Below are 20,221 nucleotides of genomic sequence, written 5' to 3'. Positions count from 1 at the left end.
GCTGCTTATTTTTTAATGATGGAAAATTGGGCTGTTCAGTGAAACATCTATGTGCTGCCCCTAGCCACACAAACCTACAACTACAATTTGACATGGAAAGGGAGCTATAAATACATGAAGAAGAAGGACATGTGTGTTGTGTGTCGTCTCGTCCCCCTCCCCCCCCCCCCCATCCTTTATTGTTCAGACATAAATACATGACTATTGGCTAGCTTTTTTGTGGTTATATTTCCTACAAACAGAATCACAGAATGGTTTGGGTTGGAAGGGACCTTAAAGATCTCCAGTTCCAACTCCCTGCCATGGGCAGGGACCCCTCCCACCAGCCCAGGCTGCCCACAGTCCCATCCAGCCTGGCCTTGAACTCTTCCAGGGATGGGGCAGCCACAGCTTCTCTGGGCCAGGTCTGTACCAGGGCCTCACCGCCCTCTAAGTGAAGAATTTCCTCCTAACATCTAGTCTAAATTTCCCCACTTTTAGTTTAAAACCACTCCCCCTTCTCCTGTCACTATCTGCCCGTGTAAAAATTCATTCTGCATCTTTTTTATGTCTCCTATTTGAAGTATGACCTCTGATATCCCAAAGGCAAGACAGCCAAAGTTAATCCTGAATGAGATAATACAGAGGCCCAGGAGCAGTGCCCCTGATGGAAGAGCCGAGGGTTGTGGAAAAATTTGTAACTATCAAAAAATTAGGATAAAACACAGAAAATACAAAAGCTTTTGGATCGAGCTGACGTCTAATGCATGAGCCCAGGTGACTTCGTTGTCTTGTCCAAACACATAAAACTATGGAGCCAGCTAGGTTCTGCCTTGCTGTCATCTGCATGGCTGTCAGCAGTGCTATAGCCACAAGGCCTTGCACTGAGCCAAGCGTACTCAGAAAGAATACTTGCTGGGACAGCAGTGCGGAAGTTCTGCATGAAATGCACTCAGGTAAAGCAAGGTGAGTTAGCTAAAGATGTACTCCATCACAGGCAGGTGGGAGGAGCTGGGCCTAGCAGACTACCATGCTCAAGACCGAAGCCAGTAATTTTGTCTAGGCCCACCCAAGTAGACAAGTATTAAGAAATATCTGAACTGTCTGTGGCCAGGGCTTAGGTGACCTCCAAACTAGAAAAATCCATAAAAGGCTAACACATGCTAATTAAAAGTAATAATGAATTACACTTGGGAAAATCCTTACCTTGAAGAAATCACAATCTAAATGAAAGAGACTTGCAATAGGTGGGTGAATAAGGGCTATTATTAACCCTTTTTCACAAATGGAAGAGGAAAATACTGAGAGATACAAGGCCTGGATATAATTTACACCATATTCTACCTTTGTAATAGAGAACAAATAATGTGTAGCTACCAAGAGGCCCAAAAAGTCTTATAAGAAACCAGGAAACTAAACTCAAGTTCCTTTGAAATACAATTCATTGTCTTAATTGCAAAGCCCTCCTTTGTATGTGGAGAAAAAACAAACAAACAAAACAAACAAAAAACCACAGATGATGACAGTAAAGAAAATAAAATAGCACTCTTGAAGGCATCAATTTTTCCTTTATAAGTTGAACCTTATCCCAGAAGATTCTTGTGTTACCAAGATACAAGCCTCATAACCTGCCCAGAAACTTTGCCCCACTAAACAACTTACCCAATACTGTCCAATTGGAGCTCAGAAGGGGAAGAAAAAGTTTTCTTCCTTTTCCTGCTAAACTTGTCTTAGAAAAAAAGTGAAAACGTAGCTTCGAGTGCCATCTAGAGGAGAGCATTGCTCTACAGAAAGTAGTTTCGTTGATGAAACACATAACTTCTCAAAAAGATTTTCAAATTCTCCCACCATTCTCATGTGCTGCTTGCATTGGGAAAAATCTGTCCAGATGTTTTTCCTGCACACAATTATTAATACAGTGTGTGGCCAGATGTATTTCTTGGTACAGGATGAGAAACCTGTGAAGCATAGTTAATGAAAACCACAACTGGGCAATTCTACTGTGCAAGAAATTTTAATTAGTGAATGGAAATCTCAAAATTTTAAGCGGACTCTAGAAAAGAAATGGGAGAGGAGAGCATTGCAAGCAACTGTATCTCCTCGGTATGTTAACATGTATGTGGGTATACGGTGTGATCAGTAGATATAACTACATGTCTTAAAAAATATGTCTTATTAACGACAAACAGTGGCTTGTAGTGATGGATAAAACAGTTCAAGGAATCTCAGTCCTAGTTCAGCTCCACCTCTCATCACAACTTGGCCCCCATCTTGCTTGCTACAGGAGGCCAATGCACAGATATCCAGGCATACCAGACACACAGTTCAGGGCAGCTGAGCTGGAAGCTGATCCCAAGATTTAAATCCTGGGTATTTAACTCCAGTGATTAGCCTCAACATTTAAATACAGGTGCTTCCTTGTACCTCTAATGCCGAAATGTTTTTAAATATCTTCCCTTGCTGCTGTAGGTGATTACTTGCAGTACTCAAACCTTATAGCGACCAGAGCTTTATTTTTAAAATGCTTAAACACATGTAAGAAAACACTGTTAGTGGAATATTAGGGTTGAATACATAGCTTCCTAAGACAGCACAGCAATAACGACCTGCTTCTCCGATGTATTCAGATCTGGTTATGTCTTCCATGTTTGCTTTAATATCAGACAGCTTGTCTTATCATACTGTATGCATTTCATTAACTCTGAGATGGGGTAATCCTACACAGCAAAGAAAATGTCACACGCTGACTAGTGAGTAGGCAGGTAGACTCAACTATGGGAAGTTCTAACGTCATCAGACAGCATGGATACCACAAAGAAGACATTTCTCTGACAAAGACATAAAACAGAATGTTCCTTGTTTTGCACAGGGAACAAGATTAATATATATGTTTCTTTCTATTTTAAATGCGTACTTCAGTTCACTTCAGAGTCTGTCTCTCCAGTTACAGTCTTTCTGTCCTTGCACATCTTCTAGATTCACTGAATATTTGGAATTCCAGTCACGCTCAAAAAGGGTTTTTAATTGTTTCTGGATAGGCCTTCTTCGCAGGTTGGTTGAATTCTGCTTGATAATTAGTCCCACGCCAGCTGTGTTAGTGAAGTAATCTTCTGACCAATTGGAAGTCCCTGTGCAGTGGAAAAGGAGCTAATTAGAAAACATTCATTTTCCAGTGTTTTGTTTGATCTCCAGACTTGTTAAGTATCCATTGCCTTGCTTTGCTGATTTGCTGTACAACTGCAAATCTCGTTAGGGCTAACAGAGCAACAAAAATCAGGTCACCTCTTTCTTATTCCAGACCTCGAGTTTTGGAAAGACAGTGTTAACTGCTACTCTGAAGCTTCATAGCAATCTGATTTCTTAGTGTGTGGCAGAGTTATGTACATCTGCTTGAATAAATATGGGAATGGAGTGCAGCATTTGGGTGTTAAGAGGGGCTAAACCTGGTGCTTGATATGGGTTTCTGCATAAAGAAGAGGAGGAGAGGAGAGGAGAATCATCAATGTACTTAATTCTCTCTTTATCTGTGGGGCAGTCTGCTACCAGTAAAATAACCTCAAGCACTTTTTATACAATCAGGAGCAAAGGAGCAACAAATGAGCTTCAGGGTGGATCTTCACTTTTTAAAGGAAAATAAGAGGAGAAACTGGATCCTTGATCAATAAATCCTCAGGAGCTGTTCTGAGCTCAAAATGCAAAGCCTGCTTTCAAACCAGGAAAAGCTGGGAATCTGGCTGTAAATGTGGCCTAGGGCTCTCCCCAAAGCCACCAGCATTCACAAAAGTAACATTACGAAAAAATACATATTTTAGCACTTAGCATTTTTTTCTGGTGCTTGCCTTAGCCAGAAAAATCTACTATCAATTCCAGAAGATGCTTAGTCATGAAAACAACTTATCTGCATACCTATCTTCAAAAGACAACATGGAAAAAAACGGGTTCTATTAAATGCCATTGGAGCTGCAAGTCTTCAGCCCTTTGGAAGGTCAGGATATTTGCTGGTTTGCATCGTTTGGAGGATGAACTGACTGGAATGACAGGCCCCTTTTACATTCCTTTTTAGAGGGATCCTCGTAAAAGAGCGAGAAAAATAAACACCATCCTGACTTTCAGGAATTGAGCAGCAATTGACACTAGAGTTTTCTTATTTCCACTCCTAGAATTCTGTTCAACAAACTGTGTGGAATTAAATCCTCCCAGCAATTTCTTTTTATTAAAGCATGATAATGTTCTGTACTAGAGCATTAGCTATCACTGCATCCATCGTTCTGAGCACGCAGTCTGTGAAATTCCCACTGTGCTTGTCACAAACTGTGCACTCTGACTTGTCACACTCCATTCTTAATGGTTCACAACCATATGAGATAATCTCCTACTGAACTTGACCTACATTATTTTCTCCCCTTTGCATCTCTGCTTCTATGTATTTTGACATGTTTATCTACTTTACATGGCAAAATTAGCTTTTTTTTTTTTTTTGATATTGCAGCCTATGCTATCTCAGTCTCAGCCCTATAGATCTGAAGATGCTAAAAATGTTTGTAATAATGGAATACGTACCAATATAGGCTGCTTTATCAGTGACCATATATTTATTGTGATTCACTCTCCCATAAGGAATATTTGTGTGGTTAAAAACTGGAATAATGAAGAGTTTCTAGATGGGAGAAATTAAAACATAGATAGAAATACCAGGTGAGGATCAGACTGAATAATTTGACAATGCAGATTTTCTATATTTTCAAACAATATAATACTACAGAAAGATCAGAATATTCCACACACTGCTATTAAGTGTACCATAAAAGAGATTTTACTCTTATCCAAGAAAACTAACAAATAGTACTTCTACTATACATAAAATTGGATAAGCAATTGAAATCAGATAAGGATGTTTGCTTCATAATGTTCCATTAGTGACACAGCTATTATCATTACAGGGCAGACAATTAAATGCAGTTTTAGGCAGCTGTTTAATAGATCTGCATTTACCACTGATTGCCGCTCTTATTTTGTGCTAAAATGGGCTGATCACAGACACAAGGAGTACTGCAGACAACAATAATGCCTAACTTTTTGTGTCAAATCTTGCTAAATCTACATCTCTGATCCTTTTTTTTTCCTTTTCCCCAGTAAAAACCATTCCACCTTACATCTGTTACTGCCTTTTGTCCTTGTAACTGCATCATGTTGGGAGCTTCCACACCAACCCCTACTCACTCTGTGTTTTCCATTCTATTGTCTGTGGCCTGTGTGTAATATTCATTGCTGAAAAAATGGATCAATTTATATAGGCAAATAGAAAAGCTCTCAATCAGAAAAAATAAAAATAAAAAAATTATAGTGGGTCAGTTTAACTCCATTTAACATGGAGTTAAATCCAGCTGGCAACTAGTCACGAGTGGTGTTCCCCGGGAGTTGGTGTTGGGGCCAATCCTCCTTAATATCTTTATTGATGACTTGGATGAGGGAATTGAGTGTACCCTCAGTAAGTTTGCAGATGACACCAAGATGGGGGGTAGTGTCAATCTGCTGGAGGGTAGGAAGGCCCTGCAGAGGGACCTGGACAGGTTGGGTCGATGGGCAGAAGCCAATGGGATGAGGCTCAACATGGCTAAGTGTCGGGTCCTGCACTTTGGCCACAACAACCCCATGCAGTGCTACAGGCTTGGGGCAGAGTGGCTGGAAAGCTGTGCAGAGGAAAAGGATCTGGGGGTGCTGGTTGATGCTCGCCTGGACACGAGCCGGCAGTGTGCCCAGGTGGCCAAGAAGGCCAACGGCATCCTGGCTTGTGTCAGGAATAGTGTAGCCAGCAGGACCAGGGAGGTGATCGTCCCCCTGTGCTCTGCTCTGGTGAGGCTGCACCTCGAGTACTGTGTTCAGCTTTGGGCCCCTCACTGGAAGAAGGACATCGAGGCCCTAGGGCATGTCCAGAGAAAGGCTGCGAAGTTGGTGAAGGACCTGGAGCACAAGTCCTATGAGGAGCAGCCGAAGGAACTGGGGTTGTTTAGTCTGGAGAAGAGGCGGCTCAGGGGAGACCTCATTGCTCTCTACAACTGCCTGAAAGGAAGGTGTGGGGAGCTGGGGGTTGGCCTCTTCGCACAGATAACTAGTGATAGGACCAGAGGGAATGGCTTCAAGTTGCAACAGAGGTGGTTCAGGTTGGAAATTAGGAGACATTTCTTAGGAAGAGTGGTTAGGCATTGGAATGGGTTGCCCAGGGAGGTGGTGGAGTCACCGTCCCTGAGGGTGTTCAAGGAAAGGTTGGATGTGGTGCTTAGGGACATGGTTTAGTGGGTGACATTGGTGGTAGGGTGATGGTTGGACCAGATGATCTTGGAGGTCTTTTCAAACCTTAATGATTCTGTGATTCTGATAATTCTAGATAGACCCATCTGAGATACTGCATACAGAAACGGGTCATAAGAAGAGCACTAAGTCGTAATTTGAACTGTTACCGTCATGGTGCTCGGCAAAAATGATTGCATTACAAATGTCACAAGTGCTGCAGCTAGGCACATCCCTTGATATCACCAGTGGTTTGCATTAACCTTCCTCAAAGGTTGTCTTTTGGACCTTATTTTCTGAAGGACCTGAAACTCAGCACACCAGTGGAAACAATCTGCTTCTCTAAAACCTTATATTTGCACGTGCAACTGACAGCTTAGACACAAAAATCAGTCTGGAGCCCATATCCCCAAGCTGTCTTTTCAAAATCAGGTTTCTTATCATACCACTTTGACACTGATGTGGGTATGCGGGTTGTCGAGAGCACTCAGGGACCTCAGGTAGTGGAGCATGGCTGGGTCAGAGTGGGTCCAGCAGCTGACCAGAAGCCGGATTTGTACTCTGTAGTTGAAAGCCACACGTCTCAGAGCATTGTCAATGGTTGGCCAGTATCTAGAGAAAATAAAGTGGGTGGAGAGAAGAGAATTTTTGAAACGACTCTCTAGAAAGCTCTGAAGATATACTGAGAACACAAGTGATGCCGTGCACAAATGGGATCTTTAATGACTACTAGGACCAGCACTCATGCCTTCACTGAAGGTATGCATAAGATGTCTGCCTTCTACTCAGCCAGGTCTCTTCACAATGTGTTTAGGGAGATCCAGTCTCTCAAATTTAGTTGGAATTGATATATTAAAAAAAATAAATAAATAAACTTATTAAAGCGCATGTATACACTTACACACATAGAATGTGTGTACATCATGCTCAGTTCCTTAGGAAACTAAACGTGACAATAGGAACTCCAATGTAAAGCAAGATCATACAGCACAACATAAAAAGGACAGGACAGAGCCCAGAGGAAAGCCTAAGAGACGTTTTGCAGAATGTGGCCATTTCAGGGAATTGAAGGCTATTTCTAGGGTCCACAGTGGTCCTGTGCCATCAGCCAGCATGGTCTCTCTGCTGCCCCATCCCTTCTTGCTTTCTTCAGTACACTGTGTGCCCCTAAGATAATCATAGCTGTGCTCTCTCCAACACAGAGCCTGTCAGTTTTCTTGACATTTGTGCTGGCAGTAGCTTAGGGAAGAGTATTTAACATCCTGCACCCAACTACACAACACAAAGAGCTGGGCAATTTGCAGCCCAGGACCAGTAACTCCAAACTCTCATGTGGCTTTCGTTCCATAGACATAACTGCTGCACAGAGGAAGGCAAGTGTCACTTATACAGACAGGATGGCTGATGCAGAGAGGTCCAGCACTCACTCACAGTCCCATGAGGAATGATGAATTCATTTCCCTAACTTATTCCTTTTGATCGAGTGTACAAAGGCCTGAATTCTCAAATCCTCCCTCGCACATCTTCCTATCACGACCAGAGCAGCTGTGTGCTTTCAGACTTAGGCTGACTGTCTGCAACTTACTTGTAGATCCTGAAAAGCTTGGAAAAACATGCTATTTAGGAATGCTGTTTTTGAACAGTTTCCGTGTTTTCAATGTATCGGTTTCTAGTTGATTAACACTCGGGCATTAAGACAGCTGCTTTGTTCCCCGTGTCTCAGCTGCTGGAAGACCCTAACCTGAACTAATCAGCCCCAATTCATCGCCCTACAGCTGGTTGCTGTGGAGATAGTCTGAGGCCTAGTGCCGCTTCCCCTTGTCTTTCAAACTCCTGCTTGCATCAGATCAGGCCCTAGATGTCACAAATGGAGGATTAAGGCTTCAGATGAAGAATGAGGAGAATTAGCACTTCCATTCCTAAGGGGGGGAAGAGACTGTCTGTGAACGTATTCTTAGTAAAGAGCAGGAGATGAGAAACCCAGAGGTTCAACTGTACTACACAGAAACTGAAAATCCTCCAAGCTGTTTGATTTAGTCAGTAGTTGCACAGTCAATGAGGCAGTCGTGATTGTGGAGCAAAGCCTCAGTTCTTGGTACTCAAGAAAGCTGAATGTTTTCATTTCTGGTTGGAGCAGGGGAGGAAATATTACATTTTCCCTTTAAATAGCCCAAGTTGATACAGAAGCAACCTAGACAGTCAACTGATTTGGTCAGGATTAAAATCATACCTTTTTGGGTGAACAAAACGGCTGGTAGGGAAATATTCCATAACAGAAATATAGACAAATTTATGTGCCGCACTGATAACACTGATAATAGCAAAGAGGTCATGAGTGCGGCCTTCTGGACAAAATGCAGGAGGAGAAGCCTGTCAGAAGAAAGCATGCAGGTCAGTGATTTCATCCTTCTTTTATCAGACTGAGATTCATTCACATTCAAGTCTAATCAGTTTTAATCACAGTAGAACAAAGCATATGAGGTGGAGCACTATCATTTCTCAAGCCTCCCATGTCCCAGTGGGTCAGATACTTATTGATATATAAGCCCACAGGAGACCTGCGCCCAGTCCTTGCCATACAACCTGATAGCCCAAGCCATGGTGACCCTTATTCCTTGAGCAGTTCCAGAGAAACCCACTGAATTAATTATTATCTAGCTAGAGTGGAAGTAGGTAACAAGCACTGAAGAAACTTTTCTGGTCAAAGCTTAAACATAGTTTATAGTCTACCTTTTTATTTTAAAACTTACTTACAGAAAAGTAGGCTTTTGTCAAAGTTCCATTAAATTCTACTTCCAGAGGCCGATTGTGGTTTATGTGGGTCGAATAGTTACGAGGCCAAGGGAATGGGATGGTAGCATTAGCATGTCCAAGATCCCAGTAAGTACTAAATGTTTTCCACAGGTCTTTGGCTAAGCAGCTGCAGTTGTATATCACAGCACCAAACTCTTTCACCTGCGAAGAGAGCACACTATGCCACAGCCCCAGAAAGAGACACCTCTGACATCAGGGGGTTCTTTGCTCTTTGTCCCTTTCAGTCGATATTTTTACATCATTGGGATTTTTCTCTGTTATGTGCTTGGACATGAATTTTACCCAAGGTGTTTGAATACACAACAGCAGGGCTTACCTGAGACAAAGATCTCCAGTCCATATTTGCACTACCAATATATATGTGTTTCATGTCTACAATCCAGAATTTGCTATGCAGCACTCCTCCTGTCAAATGTTCAAAATCAATTTTTTTTACATGGGCCCCTAAAGAAAGACAGGGAGAGGAGAAATAAGTTTAGATACACCGTGGAGGTGGTATAGTGGACTGTTCCCCTCACAGCCAGAGCATGGCTGGATGTCTAATGCTTGCGGCCATTAATGGCTACCAAACTCACAAGCACTGGTTCCTGGGAATACAATAATTTGCAAAAATATACAAAACATGAACTTGAAGAAAAATCCTTGAGGGCATGACAAAATACACAGAAATTGTGAAGTAGTGAATACACAGAAATTGTGAAGTAGTGAATATTCAGTGCTTATCCTATGAACAGTATGACTTCGAGCTCAGGACCGTGTAAGCACCATGCCAGAATAGGCCTCAGAGGCCAATTTGTCTTGCCTTTAAGCAATACCAAAGTTCAGAGAACAACACTGAGGTGAGATAATTACCTTTTTTTTCTAAAAGCTCAAGGTCAGTTGAATTCGTAGCCAAAGTTGGCATACTTGCTGCAATGTACACAGAGACATTCTCCGCAAGTAATCTTTCAAACCTCTTCAGAATATCTTCACCCTACGTGATATATTTCTTTGTTATTTATCATGTTTTATTATATGATTAACAGAGACTTAGACTGGGCTGTCCCTTTAACCGAGGCAGGGCTCAGCCTCACATCTGCCACTTTTACTTCGTCTCATGCTGAGGACTGAGTCAACTGACGCCAGCACCTGGGAGGAAGGGACAGGGAGCCCCTGAGGAGGATGAGGAAGGTGCCTCAGGAGGGAGGCAGTGGCCATGCCCACAGTAAAAAACAGTTCAGTGTCAGCTCTTTGGCCCAGATCTCAAACAGCACCATTCCCGATATGTGGCTACACTCTCCGCCTGCCTGAAGCAGGGTGGCCTTGTCCATTTTTGCCTTTACCAGAGCAGTCCCCAGCCTGAACTGTCCCCCAGGATTGCTTGGGAGATTGCCGGCTGCCATAGGCCAAAACTGCACCAAGGAGCGATTAAACATGACGGACATTCTCAAGGTGAGCCTGTGCCCCAGCCTGTGTTATCTGCTCTTAGCAGTGGAGCCAGGGAGACCCCACAGGTCACACAGGGTGACAGGTCACACCTTGAGACTGACCTCAAGGCTGCTCTTAAAACACAGCATGGAAGTATTCAGAGACATGGACAGAGCCCACGTGGAGTCTAGCTTGACTGGAGGAGGAAAACTGCTCTGCTGCTTCAGACCAGCACAAAAAACTTTTCTGGGTTTACAGGAGTCAAGCAATGCTGCTGAGAGACAGGCCATACAGTCAATCTGTCCCATGGACGTGAGATGTGCAACCACAGATGTGCTTGTCATTGATTTTCTCCTACCTGCTCTGAAGAGGAATCATTGACGTTGATATCTTTCCCAGTAAGAGACCAATAATAAGAAGCCACGTGAATGTTTTCCTGGGCTATATCGAGGAGACTTATCCAGGCTTGGTACAAGGGTTTGGCTGCAGTGGTATTTACCTCAAAAGGTAAGTCATAAGGAACGTTTTCCACAAGTTCAAATCTGCAACAGGAATTGTATATTGTGAAGCAAGCAACTGCGACCCAGCAGGAAACCAAGCACCTGTCACACTGCGCAGTTGATCGTTCTGAATGTCAGTGCAAAAAGCAAACAAGCTGAGTTGGAAAAACGAGCTGGGAGTACTCTCTATCCCCAGCTTTTATAGCCAAGAACATATATAAATTTTCCTCCCATATCCAGTAGAATGGCTTCTCCATAACCATTCTGAGCTTTGATTTTTACCATCCTAAAGATGAAGACAAAAGCTACCCCCTGGGGCTGGGTGGCACTTTGGTACCCTCTCTGAGTTTTCCCAGAGACCAAAACTCACTGCCCCCTGTGGCATCTGAAAGAGGTGAGTTCAATGTAAGGATGCTTTGCCTGCTGCTCACCCTGCTGCCTCCCATTCTGCTGCCAAGGGCATGCTTGGAGGTGCTGGAGCCTCCAGAGTTGTGCTGAACCTTCCAGCACAGGACAGTAGTGGAGCTGTGATATTGCCCCTATCACCCCTCCTACTAGGGAGCTACTAATGATCCCGTGCCCAAACAACACCCCTACTCTCCCCCAATTAGTGGTACTTTATCAGCTGTTATACAATGAGAAGGCAGCAAAATCCATGTTGATGTTGTCAGCATTGTAGCTATTTCTCCACCTGGTGATTAGTTCCCCACGAGCCATCAGGCCTGGCTTACCTGCAGGAATCGTTAGATCTGTTGGTGCCCTCCTCAGTTATTGTGGCTCTCTGGAACTCTCCATGAAGTTCTTCTTCCTCTTCCACCTCTCGGTAAATGCTGACAACAGTTTCTCCCTTAGGATCAACTATGCTGGATGTTCTCATGAAGTAAACAGCCATCAGGGCAACAAAACCAAGTATCAAAATTGCCCCTGAGATTTGAAACTAGAACGGAATCCAACAGGTTAAGATTAAAGCACTCGCCAAGTCACTGATATATCAGCTAATGGCTGAATTACAATTACCTGTTGCAGGTAAATCAAAGCCATTCAACAGTAGTTCTGCTTTCAGCTACTGGCAGTCAGTATTCTTAGACAGATCACTTAAAGTGAGGACCATGATCCAAATAGGGGTTGGCTTATGTGAGGACCACAGTTTTAGTGTTTGTTTTTTTTTTTTTTCAAGGAAAAAACTTGTTTTTTCCCCAAAACCTTCTGATTAGTTTGACATTGATGATTATTATTATTTTAGCACTGGAGAAATAAATGTTCAAAAAAATTTCCACCAAAAACAAAGAAAGAAAGCCCACAACACAAAATTAGCTGTGGTATCAAGCCTAGCAGTACCATAAGGAGAAACAGAAAGACATTTTGTGACATGTTAATGTGGTGGATTGGCTTCATTTCCCTTTTTCTGTACTTCTTCTTTTTTTTTTCTTTCTTTTTTTTTCTTTCTTTTTTTCTTTCTTTTTTTTTTCTTTCTTTTTTTTTTTCTCTCTTTTTTTTTTTCTGAAGGTGGATTGGAAAAGAAAAAGAAAAAAAAAAAGAAAAAAAATCCACAGCCTGGCTACCTCATATACCCAGCTCTGTAGTCCAGCCACTCACATGCTGAAACATGCAGCACCAGGCTCTATATATTGTACTCTTAAGGAGGGGAAGATGGACACCAGAGCAAATCGATGTTCCCCCAGCAGTGAGAAAGTCTGGCTGGCTCCCTCTGGCGGTTTTGGGAGCTGGGAGCACCCACCACCCCATGGCAAGCAAGCAATGTGCAACTCGGAGCTGAGCTGTTGGACCTCCAGGCAGGAGAAGCGAGTCTGGCAGCAGTCGGGTGGCTGTAGCTATAAATGTGAACTCCCAAAATGGTACATATGAAAATTGAGTGGAAGCCAGTTTCTTCTGAAAGCATCTATTTCGGTTTCTATGTGGATAAAGTCTCTTACTTTTCATTTTCTATGCTTTTCTCAAGATCTACAGTGCTGCTATCAATTGCAGAGTGATTTGACCTAGAATGAGAAGAATGCTTTAAAACTGACTATCTGCATAAAATTTTGCCCACTGGCTTGTTCTCACTCTCATTAATGACAAAGACAATCCTACCAATTTTTAACAATTCTGAATTTCATCCTGGGAACATGCCTGCAAGACTTAAACATCACACAGGTTTTAGAAGGCATTTCTCAGGTAAAAGGTCTATTTCCAAGGCACATTGTGGCTGACACCATGCTGTGATGCTGTGATGCCAGGCGCTCCAAGCATGCTGAATAAATCGAGTCATTCCAGAAGCTTGTTATGGTGAGACTAAGCGTGAATGACAGTCAGCCCAGTGTCAGACAACACACACAAAACCTCACAAAGTAAGGTGAAAGCGGTGAGTTCTTAGAAAGAATTTCACCATGTTATATGGACCAAACTCCTCTTGCATTATATGGAATTTAGTATGTCCATAGAAACTGACTTTAATCAGTGCTGATTTACATCAGCAGAGGAAATACAAATTCCATTTACTTATTTGCCTCTGGGCTACTGAAAGAAGTGAGGCTATTTGCATGAGCAAGATTCAGTGTCCTGAGTGAAGGCTGCAGGATTAGGCTCCAAGTTACTCCTTCTCGGCAAGGTTTGATCGGCCTACTGGTTAAATCAATGAGGGTTTTGTCATCCACTTGCTTACAAATAGGAATAAAACCTACACAGGTTTCTAAAGGAGGCAATAAAATCATTTTTCTTAATCTGTTATATCTTTTCAGAAATGTCAGTGTAATCTCAACTCTTGCAAGCAAATGCAGTGTATCCCAATAATTACCATTTTGACGTCTTTTTGATTGTTCATGCGTAATTTTGTGTTGGAAGGTTTGTTAACTATCAGGGATGTTCCTAATGCTTTTTTCACAATCTGAAAAACAGAAATGTATGCAAGAGGGAAAATAAAGCTTTGTGGCAACATTTGTAGAAAGCCAGTAGCAGAGTAAAAAAAGCAAGTCACTGCCGCTGCTTTATACAGTGCTCTGAGATTTAAGTACGGATCTGTGCAACGTTCTCTCTGTATTATGGATCTTGAGTGACATTAACAGATTCCAGCGTGTGAGAGAGAGAGACAGTCCCCTGCAGTTTTTCCCTGGTGCTGTCTACACACAAAAAATCACTGCAGTAATTAATGTGTAAGCAACTGCATCACCGCCTCTTCAAGTTGTCCTCCAGCCCCCACTTTTGTCCTGTTGCAGGCTAGCACATTTGCCATCAAGCAATAACTAAGTGCAGAAACCACGGGTGATAGAGTACAGCACCAATGTCATCACGTGCATGACTCTGTTAGGCCCTTGCTCTCTCCCTGTGCATTTGAGCCGTTTTCAGAGCTGGTGTCTCTTCCAGAAAGGACTCTGTTAATAGGACTTGGACCAGATTAGGCCAAAATCTAGATGCCTCTCCTCCCTTATTGCAATCATGATGCTACGATCTAAGTTAACTTCTTTTCCTCTTCAGACAGGTTTCTCTGCCTTATCACCAGCAGAGGCAACCACAAGAGCAAATACCAAAGTACGTCCAAACTCAAAGCAGATGGTGGGGCGGCGGTAAGCTGGCCACTTGCCTATTCTGCCTTCTCGAATGCCCAAACCAAACACTTCACACACGCCTAATGAGTGATGAATCATCCCTGCATGGTATCACTGCACTGACACCAGAGGTGAACTTGCCCTTAGGAATCAGCTGTCATGTTTCATTCTCAGAAGCAAGAAGCACATCCTGGGGTACGGTGGATTTCAAAAAGTGATACCAGATGATATCCCCACCTGTCCAGTCTCCAAACTACTTCTTCCTATCCCTGAGCCACTGGGCATTTGTAGCCTGATGGATGGACATGCTGTTACGATATCAGATACTCAGTTGCTCTGCGGGTGGTCATACTCAAGCTAGTTTTAGGTAGAAAGGATCCTGCCAGGCTTGTCCCATCCATATTGCCATATGTTCACAGCTGTTGTTACCTGAACTGCAGGGGCTGATGCTTTCTGTCCTCCCACACCAGTACGGCAGCATGTCCACGCGTGGCCGTGCTGCATCCAGCTCCTGCACCCTGCTGCACAGATGCTGTGGCCGCATGGTGCTAGCAGGACTTGGATGCAGCATGGCCAAAGCCCCCGAAAGCTTCTTGTGGGACCCAACTCACCAGTGGGAGTGAACAAACTAGATGGAGGATGTCGTGGGAGGCAAGGGAGGTGAGTCTGAAATGCTGATTTGGGGAACGCAGTGAGGGTCACACGCTGAATGGCAGGTCCTCGTGACCTTGAGATCCCAGTTCGTGTTTTCAGCCCAGTACAAAGGCGTGGTGGCTTACCCTAAAGAGCTTACAGTCCAAGCAGAGAGAGGGATATAACACACCAAGCAGAGAAAGCTGTGTGCCACCAACACAAGTCTGGGCTGAACGCTGAGCCAGGAAACTCAGTAGGAAGAAAATGAAGAGAGAGCGAGGCAGAAGAGGCTAAGGAGTCTGGGAGGAAAGTGAGGCAAAACGATTTTAAAGGAGGAGAAGAAAGGTAGCAGAAAAACAACAGCAGCAGCCCTTCAGCCTCGGCCAGGGAAAGCCCACTGAAGTTGCAGGCCCCGCTGCACATCTCCCTGCTTCGGCAGCAGCTGTCCCGACCAGCTGGGCTGTCTGGTAACAAACAGGCCCCTCCGGATGCCCGGGTGGTTCTCATCACAGACCCTGAGCACGGGACATGCCATCTTGTCTGTCTGACCCCCAGAGCTAAAGTGCTCCCCACGACAGCGTGGGTCAGGCAGCATCTTGGTAGGAAACTGCAGCTGTAGGTGCGCTGACAGTCGTGTGATGGCTTCAGAAGGATGGAGCTTGTGAGAAACAATTTGTTTCACTTCTCTTTTTCAGCTACAGAAACAAAATGGCTTCAAAAAGCAACATTTCTCTTAAAATAAGAGTAACCATAACTGATATGTGCCATGATAGCCATCTGCCATTTGGTTCAAATGAAGTCCTTCTTGATATTTGTGACTAATACTGCGATTCCCAGCTGCTATAGAGAGGTCACGAGAAGTGTATTAAAATATATAGGGACAGAGTGGGAGGAAGGGCACCACTTTGAGGTTCATTTCAGCAAGAAAGAAAACATCACAGGCAAGCAGATTTCTTAATAATAATAGTGTAGCTGGTCAGTAATTAGCTATGGTTTCCTCTAAGCTTTCAGTGCTTTACCAGTTGCCAATTTCAATGACTAAAGTTCATCCAAGAGTAATAAATGCAAGCACTTAGCATTGCTTCGCAGACTGGATCACAAGCTAATACCCCAATCTGCACAGTACATGCAGGAGACTGTTGTTTATTGCATCGGGTTGCCTTCTCCCTGCACCCCAAAATAACACTTGTTACTTCTTCTCTCCCTCAGGATCAAACTGTTTCAGATCTTGGGTTTCATATACATGTATGAGACTTTTCAGTCTAGAAAATCTTCCCCACAAGACGTTTGAAGGGTCTTAAATGAACAAAGTGCATTCACCTCTCCGTTACTACCCCCAGCACCCTCAAGAGCTCGTCAATGTACTTACCATCCTGGGAGACCTCCTGTGTGGATGCGCTTCTGTACTCTGATGTTACTCCCAGCTACACATAGAGGAGATGGTGCACACGCTTTTCACCAGTAGATTTATTTCAGGTTCTGTTTTCTTCCTCCTCCTGCTGATTACTTCCTCTTAAGCACTGAGTTGCACAATGAATACTACCGAGACAAGTTGCCATCTAGCTGTTGCTACTCAATTCTTAGCTTCCAGATCCCGATCTGCACCTATTTGGCGTAACGTCCCACAATTCAAACTCTGTTGGATGACTAAATTCTCATGGTGTTCACTGATGTAAGTTTAGAGCCTAGCTCAGCACAAGAAGACACTGCGTGAAAGAACTACTCAGCTTTTGGTGCTTTTTGTGCCTCGGACATGGCAGTATTCTCACTGCTTCATTGTCAGCCCACCAGAAACTTCATTTCAAACTGAGGAGCAAACCCTCCAGAACTACCTCTCTACCCAGCTCCTCGTGCTTATCAAACTCTCCTGCTCAATTGTCCTTGGATATGTGTAAAAGACCAAGCTAGCTCCTTTGAAATATTACATCTTAGAGCTTTCATCTTAAGTAAAACATATTTGGAATTTGCTGAGAAATTGTTGAAGGTGAAGGTTACGTGCAATGTTGAGTTTGAGGCAGCTTCTAAGAAATCATATCCTCTGCAAAAATCCAAAGGTTTTACAAAGTCAATACAACGCAGTGTAGCTACTTTGCTGTCATTCTCCAGGCAGTCCCTCGATCCTGTTGAACTGAAGAATGCAGTTCCTTGCTTTGGCATCTGAGGGAGGTCACTCTGCAGTGAATGTAGATGGAAAAACTAGGAGGAGCCTGAGGATAGGTCGGGTATAGCAGAAAGAGGTCTTTCTCTGGGAAGATAACGGTATTGCGAATCCTCTGCTTTCCCTGGGACCAACCCAGCAGTAACTCAAAGGAGGCCAAATGTGATAAAAAAGAAGGTCATGGAGCTGATATGTAGCCTGTCTGACCAGACAGCTCTCTCCTGAATCTACAGGTTACCCATCACCAGGAGCATCTTAAATCTCCATTAAAACAGGGCTGGGTCCAGGTGAAGGCTACTGCCACCCCTTTAGTCTCAGGTTACCAGAAAGCTGAAAACAACACCCTGCGTGACCTTGTCTGCACTCAGGGAAAAGAGGCAAATCCACTGAACAACCATACTAAAGGTCCAAATTGCTCTGGAAGTGCCGCTGTTCCTCCGCAGACCTCAGAGACTGAGCATCCAAACTACACATCACAGCAGCCAAGTGTGTGATGGGTTCAAGTCGGTGTGTGCGATGCACGTGTGAGCAAGCTTAGCAAGAAGCTGCCTCGCTCTGTTTGTACGCGGGACTGAAATGCTGGCATAAACAACGCTGACATAAATAACCAAAGCTCCCACTGATTTCATGGGCTTCAGGATTTTACCTCACAAGAAGCAGCATATTTGTATGCGGTTCAGGACTTACCTCTGGTCACTTCCAGCTTTAACACTAAGGTAATGCTACATCATGTGTGTTTATGACTATTCCCTGGATGTATTAAAGAAAGGTCTTTAAAAGCAGGAGCTAACAACAACCTTCTGGCCCCATGTGACTAAGGAGTCATTGCTCCAGTATCACCGGTTTAGTTCAGACTAGGAGAGGCTGGGCTGCATCACAGGACCAGCAACGCGCCAGCAGCACCAGCTCAACCTCTGCACACACGCTGCTCTCCTCTGCAGACCACCCCGTGCCTACTCTCCTTTAAGCTTCGGACTTGGAAGCCCACAGCGCAGTCTCAAGCTGGGGTTCTCTGAAACAACTTCTGCTGTGCTGGAGGTTGTGAGCAGTCAGCTCGAGGTGGTACACAGACACTGGTTTCCAGAGACCGCTGGGGAACGGCAGTTCCCAAAGGATGCTTCCAGAAAACGTAATAGTTTTTCTCCTCCCCCTTGGCAGCTCTCTAACCACTTACAGCTCTGATTTATCTCCTCGTCCTCCTCTTTTCCAGCCTGCAAAGGGCTGGTTTCCTTCTGCTTAGCTGATCCCACACAGCAGCCCGGCATCGATCACGCATTTCTGCTCTTACCGGCAGTGTTGTAGTGGTGAGCGTCTAAGGATGGAAGTGGGTTTGTGGGGAGGAGGAAAATGGTTTGTTTGACCCACTCAGACAATGGGGAGGGGAAGACTGGCAAGTTTCAGGGCAAACAAAAATCTACTTTATTCCTCCACTTCTCTGTTTCTCAGACAAGGCTCCTTCTGCCAGATGCTGACTTGCTGCCTTCCCCCACACAGAGTCAGTAAATCTCTCACAGTTGGATGCCACGCTCTGGTTAGCACACTCTCTTTACAGCCATGGTTGGTCTCCAGTTTGTTAGAAATGTGTATTAAAAGACAGAGTGAAAGATCTTTAAATGTCTATGTGGGAGGTTTGCTAAGAAGAAACTGTCGGTTTAACATGTTCTCGTCTCTGAGAGCTAATAATAGCCATGAGCGTCACTATCGCTGCAGAGATTACTACAGAATTGCACTTTCGTTTTCACAAGCACCAAGCCGCTGGGCTCCGGACGCCAACAGTCAGCAGAAGGATGGGAAGCACAAGCAGCCAGGGGCCTCTCCTCCTCGAGAAGGAAGATGCTCGATTTATGCTTTGTGCCAAAAGACTGTGACACTCAGATTAGCTGAAAGAAAACGTCATTTCAGGTCAAGAACGGGGAACTGATTCAGCTGACAAGCCTAGAGAAAATTTCTGTCTAAATCAAAGTTTGGCTTTCTGTTTGAAAATGTTTTTAAAGATTTACTCCATTTCAACTGTTTAAAAAGCTCAGTAAATACGTTGAAGTATGAACCTTAGACTTGGAACATGTCATCTCTAACATATTTGGAACGTATTTTTTTCAGTCTAAAACTCGGTGCTAGTTAGCTGTGTTTTGATTGGAAGAAGTGTTTCTTTCAAATAAAAAGAAACCAGTGATTTGCTTGGCTCTATATTTGCTCTTTCAGGGAAGGCTGTTCTGTCTTAGTTTGGTTACTTCTCTTTCATGGCACATGCTCTCCAGTTGCACCTAGGACATACGACCTACAAGGATTAGGAACAACTTCAGTACTTTCTGTCTTCATCTAGCTTCTTATTACAAAAATTACGTTCTTATTTGTTTTACAAAGCACCCGCTGACCTAGGAGACCACTGGCCTGATGTGACCACTGCTCTCATCTCCTCCTGCAGATACAGAACATTTTTCTTGCTTACAGAGGTTGCCTTCCCTGCGGTGCAGGTGTGTTACAGGCTGTGTTACAGCCCACACTCTGTGCCTGCCTGGCTATCAGCAGGCAAAAGAGACCCATTCATTCCCTGTGAGAAGCCACATGCGACAGCCAGTCCCTGTCTGTGATTACTGCTATGCTCAAGCCTCACATCTCTCCGTGTAACTAAATTTCACCACAACCTCAGGATCTTTCTTCTTACCAAGTGTTCTTCTTACCAAGTGTTCCCAGGTGCCACGTGGATGTAACTTTTTTTTTTTTTTTCCTTTTCTTTTACTCCTGGAAGTTGGTTGTTGACACATGTAATAGTTACTGCTGGACAAGCCTTTTCTGGCACTAATTCTTCACTTATTCTCTGCCGACACAGGGGACAGAATTAAATAGAAAGCTTGAGAAAGCTTCTTATAAGGCAGATTTTCATTTTTATTTAAATAACC

At 43.8% G+C, this 20,221-nt stretch overlaps 1 protein-coding gene across 1 annotated transcript; it reads right to left on the bottom strand.

Annotated features, from left to right (window-relative positions):
* Positions 1-2,471: 2,471 nt before the first annotated feature.
* PLD4 (phospholipase D family member 4) lies at positions 2,472-16,666 on the bottom strand. The gene is given in 12 exon segments (XM_080592822.1): positions 2,472-2,918; positions 2,920-3,107; positions 4,540-4,636; positions 6,714-6,879; positions 8,498-8,637; positions 9,022-9,222; positions 9,398-9,525; positions 9,934-10,054; positions 10,847-11,030; positions 11,720-11,925; positions 13,783-13,872; positions 16,533-16,666. Coding segments are annotated over 12 exon segments (1,548 nt in total). The 5' UTR covers positions 16,536-16,666; the 3' UTR covers positions 2,472-2,894.
* Between the last annotated feature and the right edge of the window lie 3,555 nt (positions 16,667-20,221).

This window comes from Anser brachyrhynchus, assembly GCF_964034855.1.
Source record: "Anser brachyrhynchus genome assembly, chromosome: 5".
NCBI classification, from domain to species: Eukaryota; Metazoa; Chordata; class Aves; order Anseriformes; family Anatidae; genus Anser; species Anser brachyrhynchus.
Note: the sequence above shows the minus strand (reverse complement) of the source record. Positions and strands in the feature narration are given on the sequence as shown.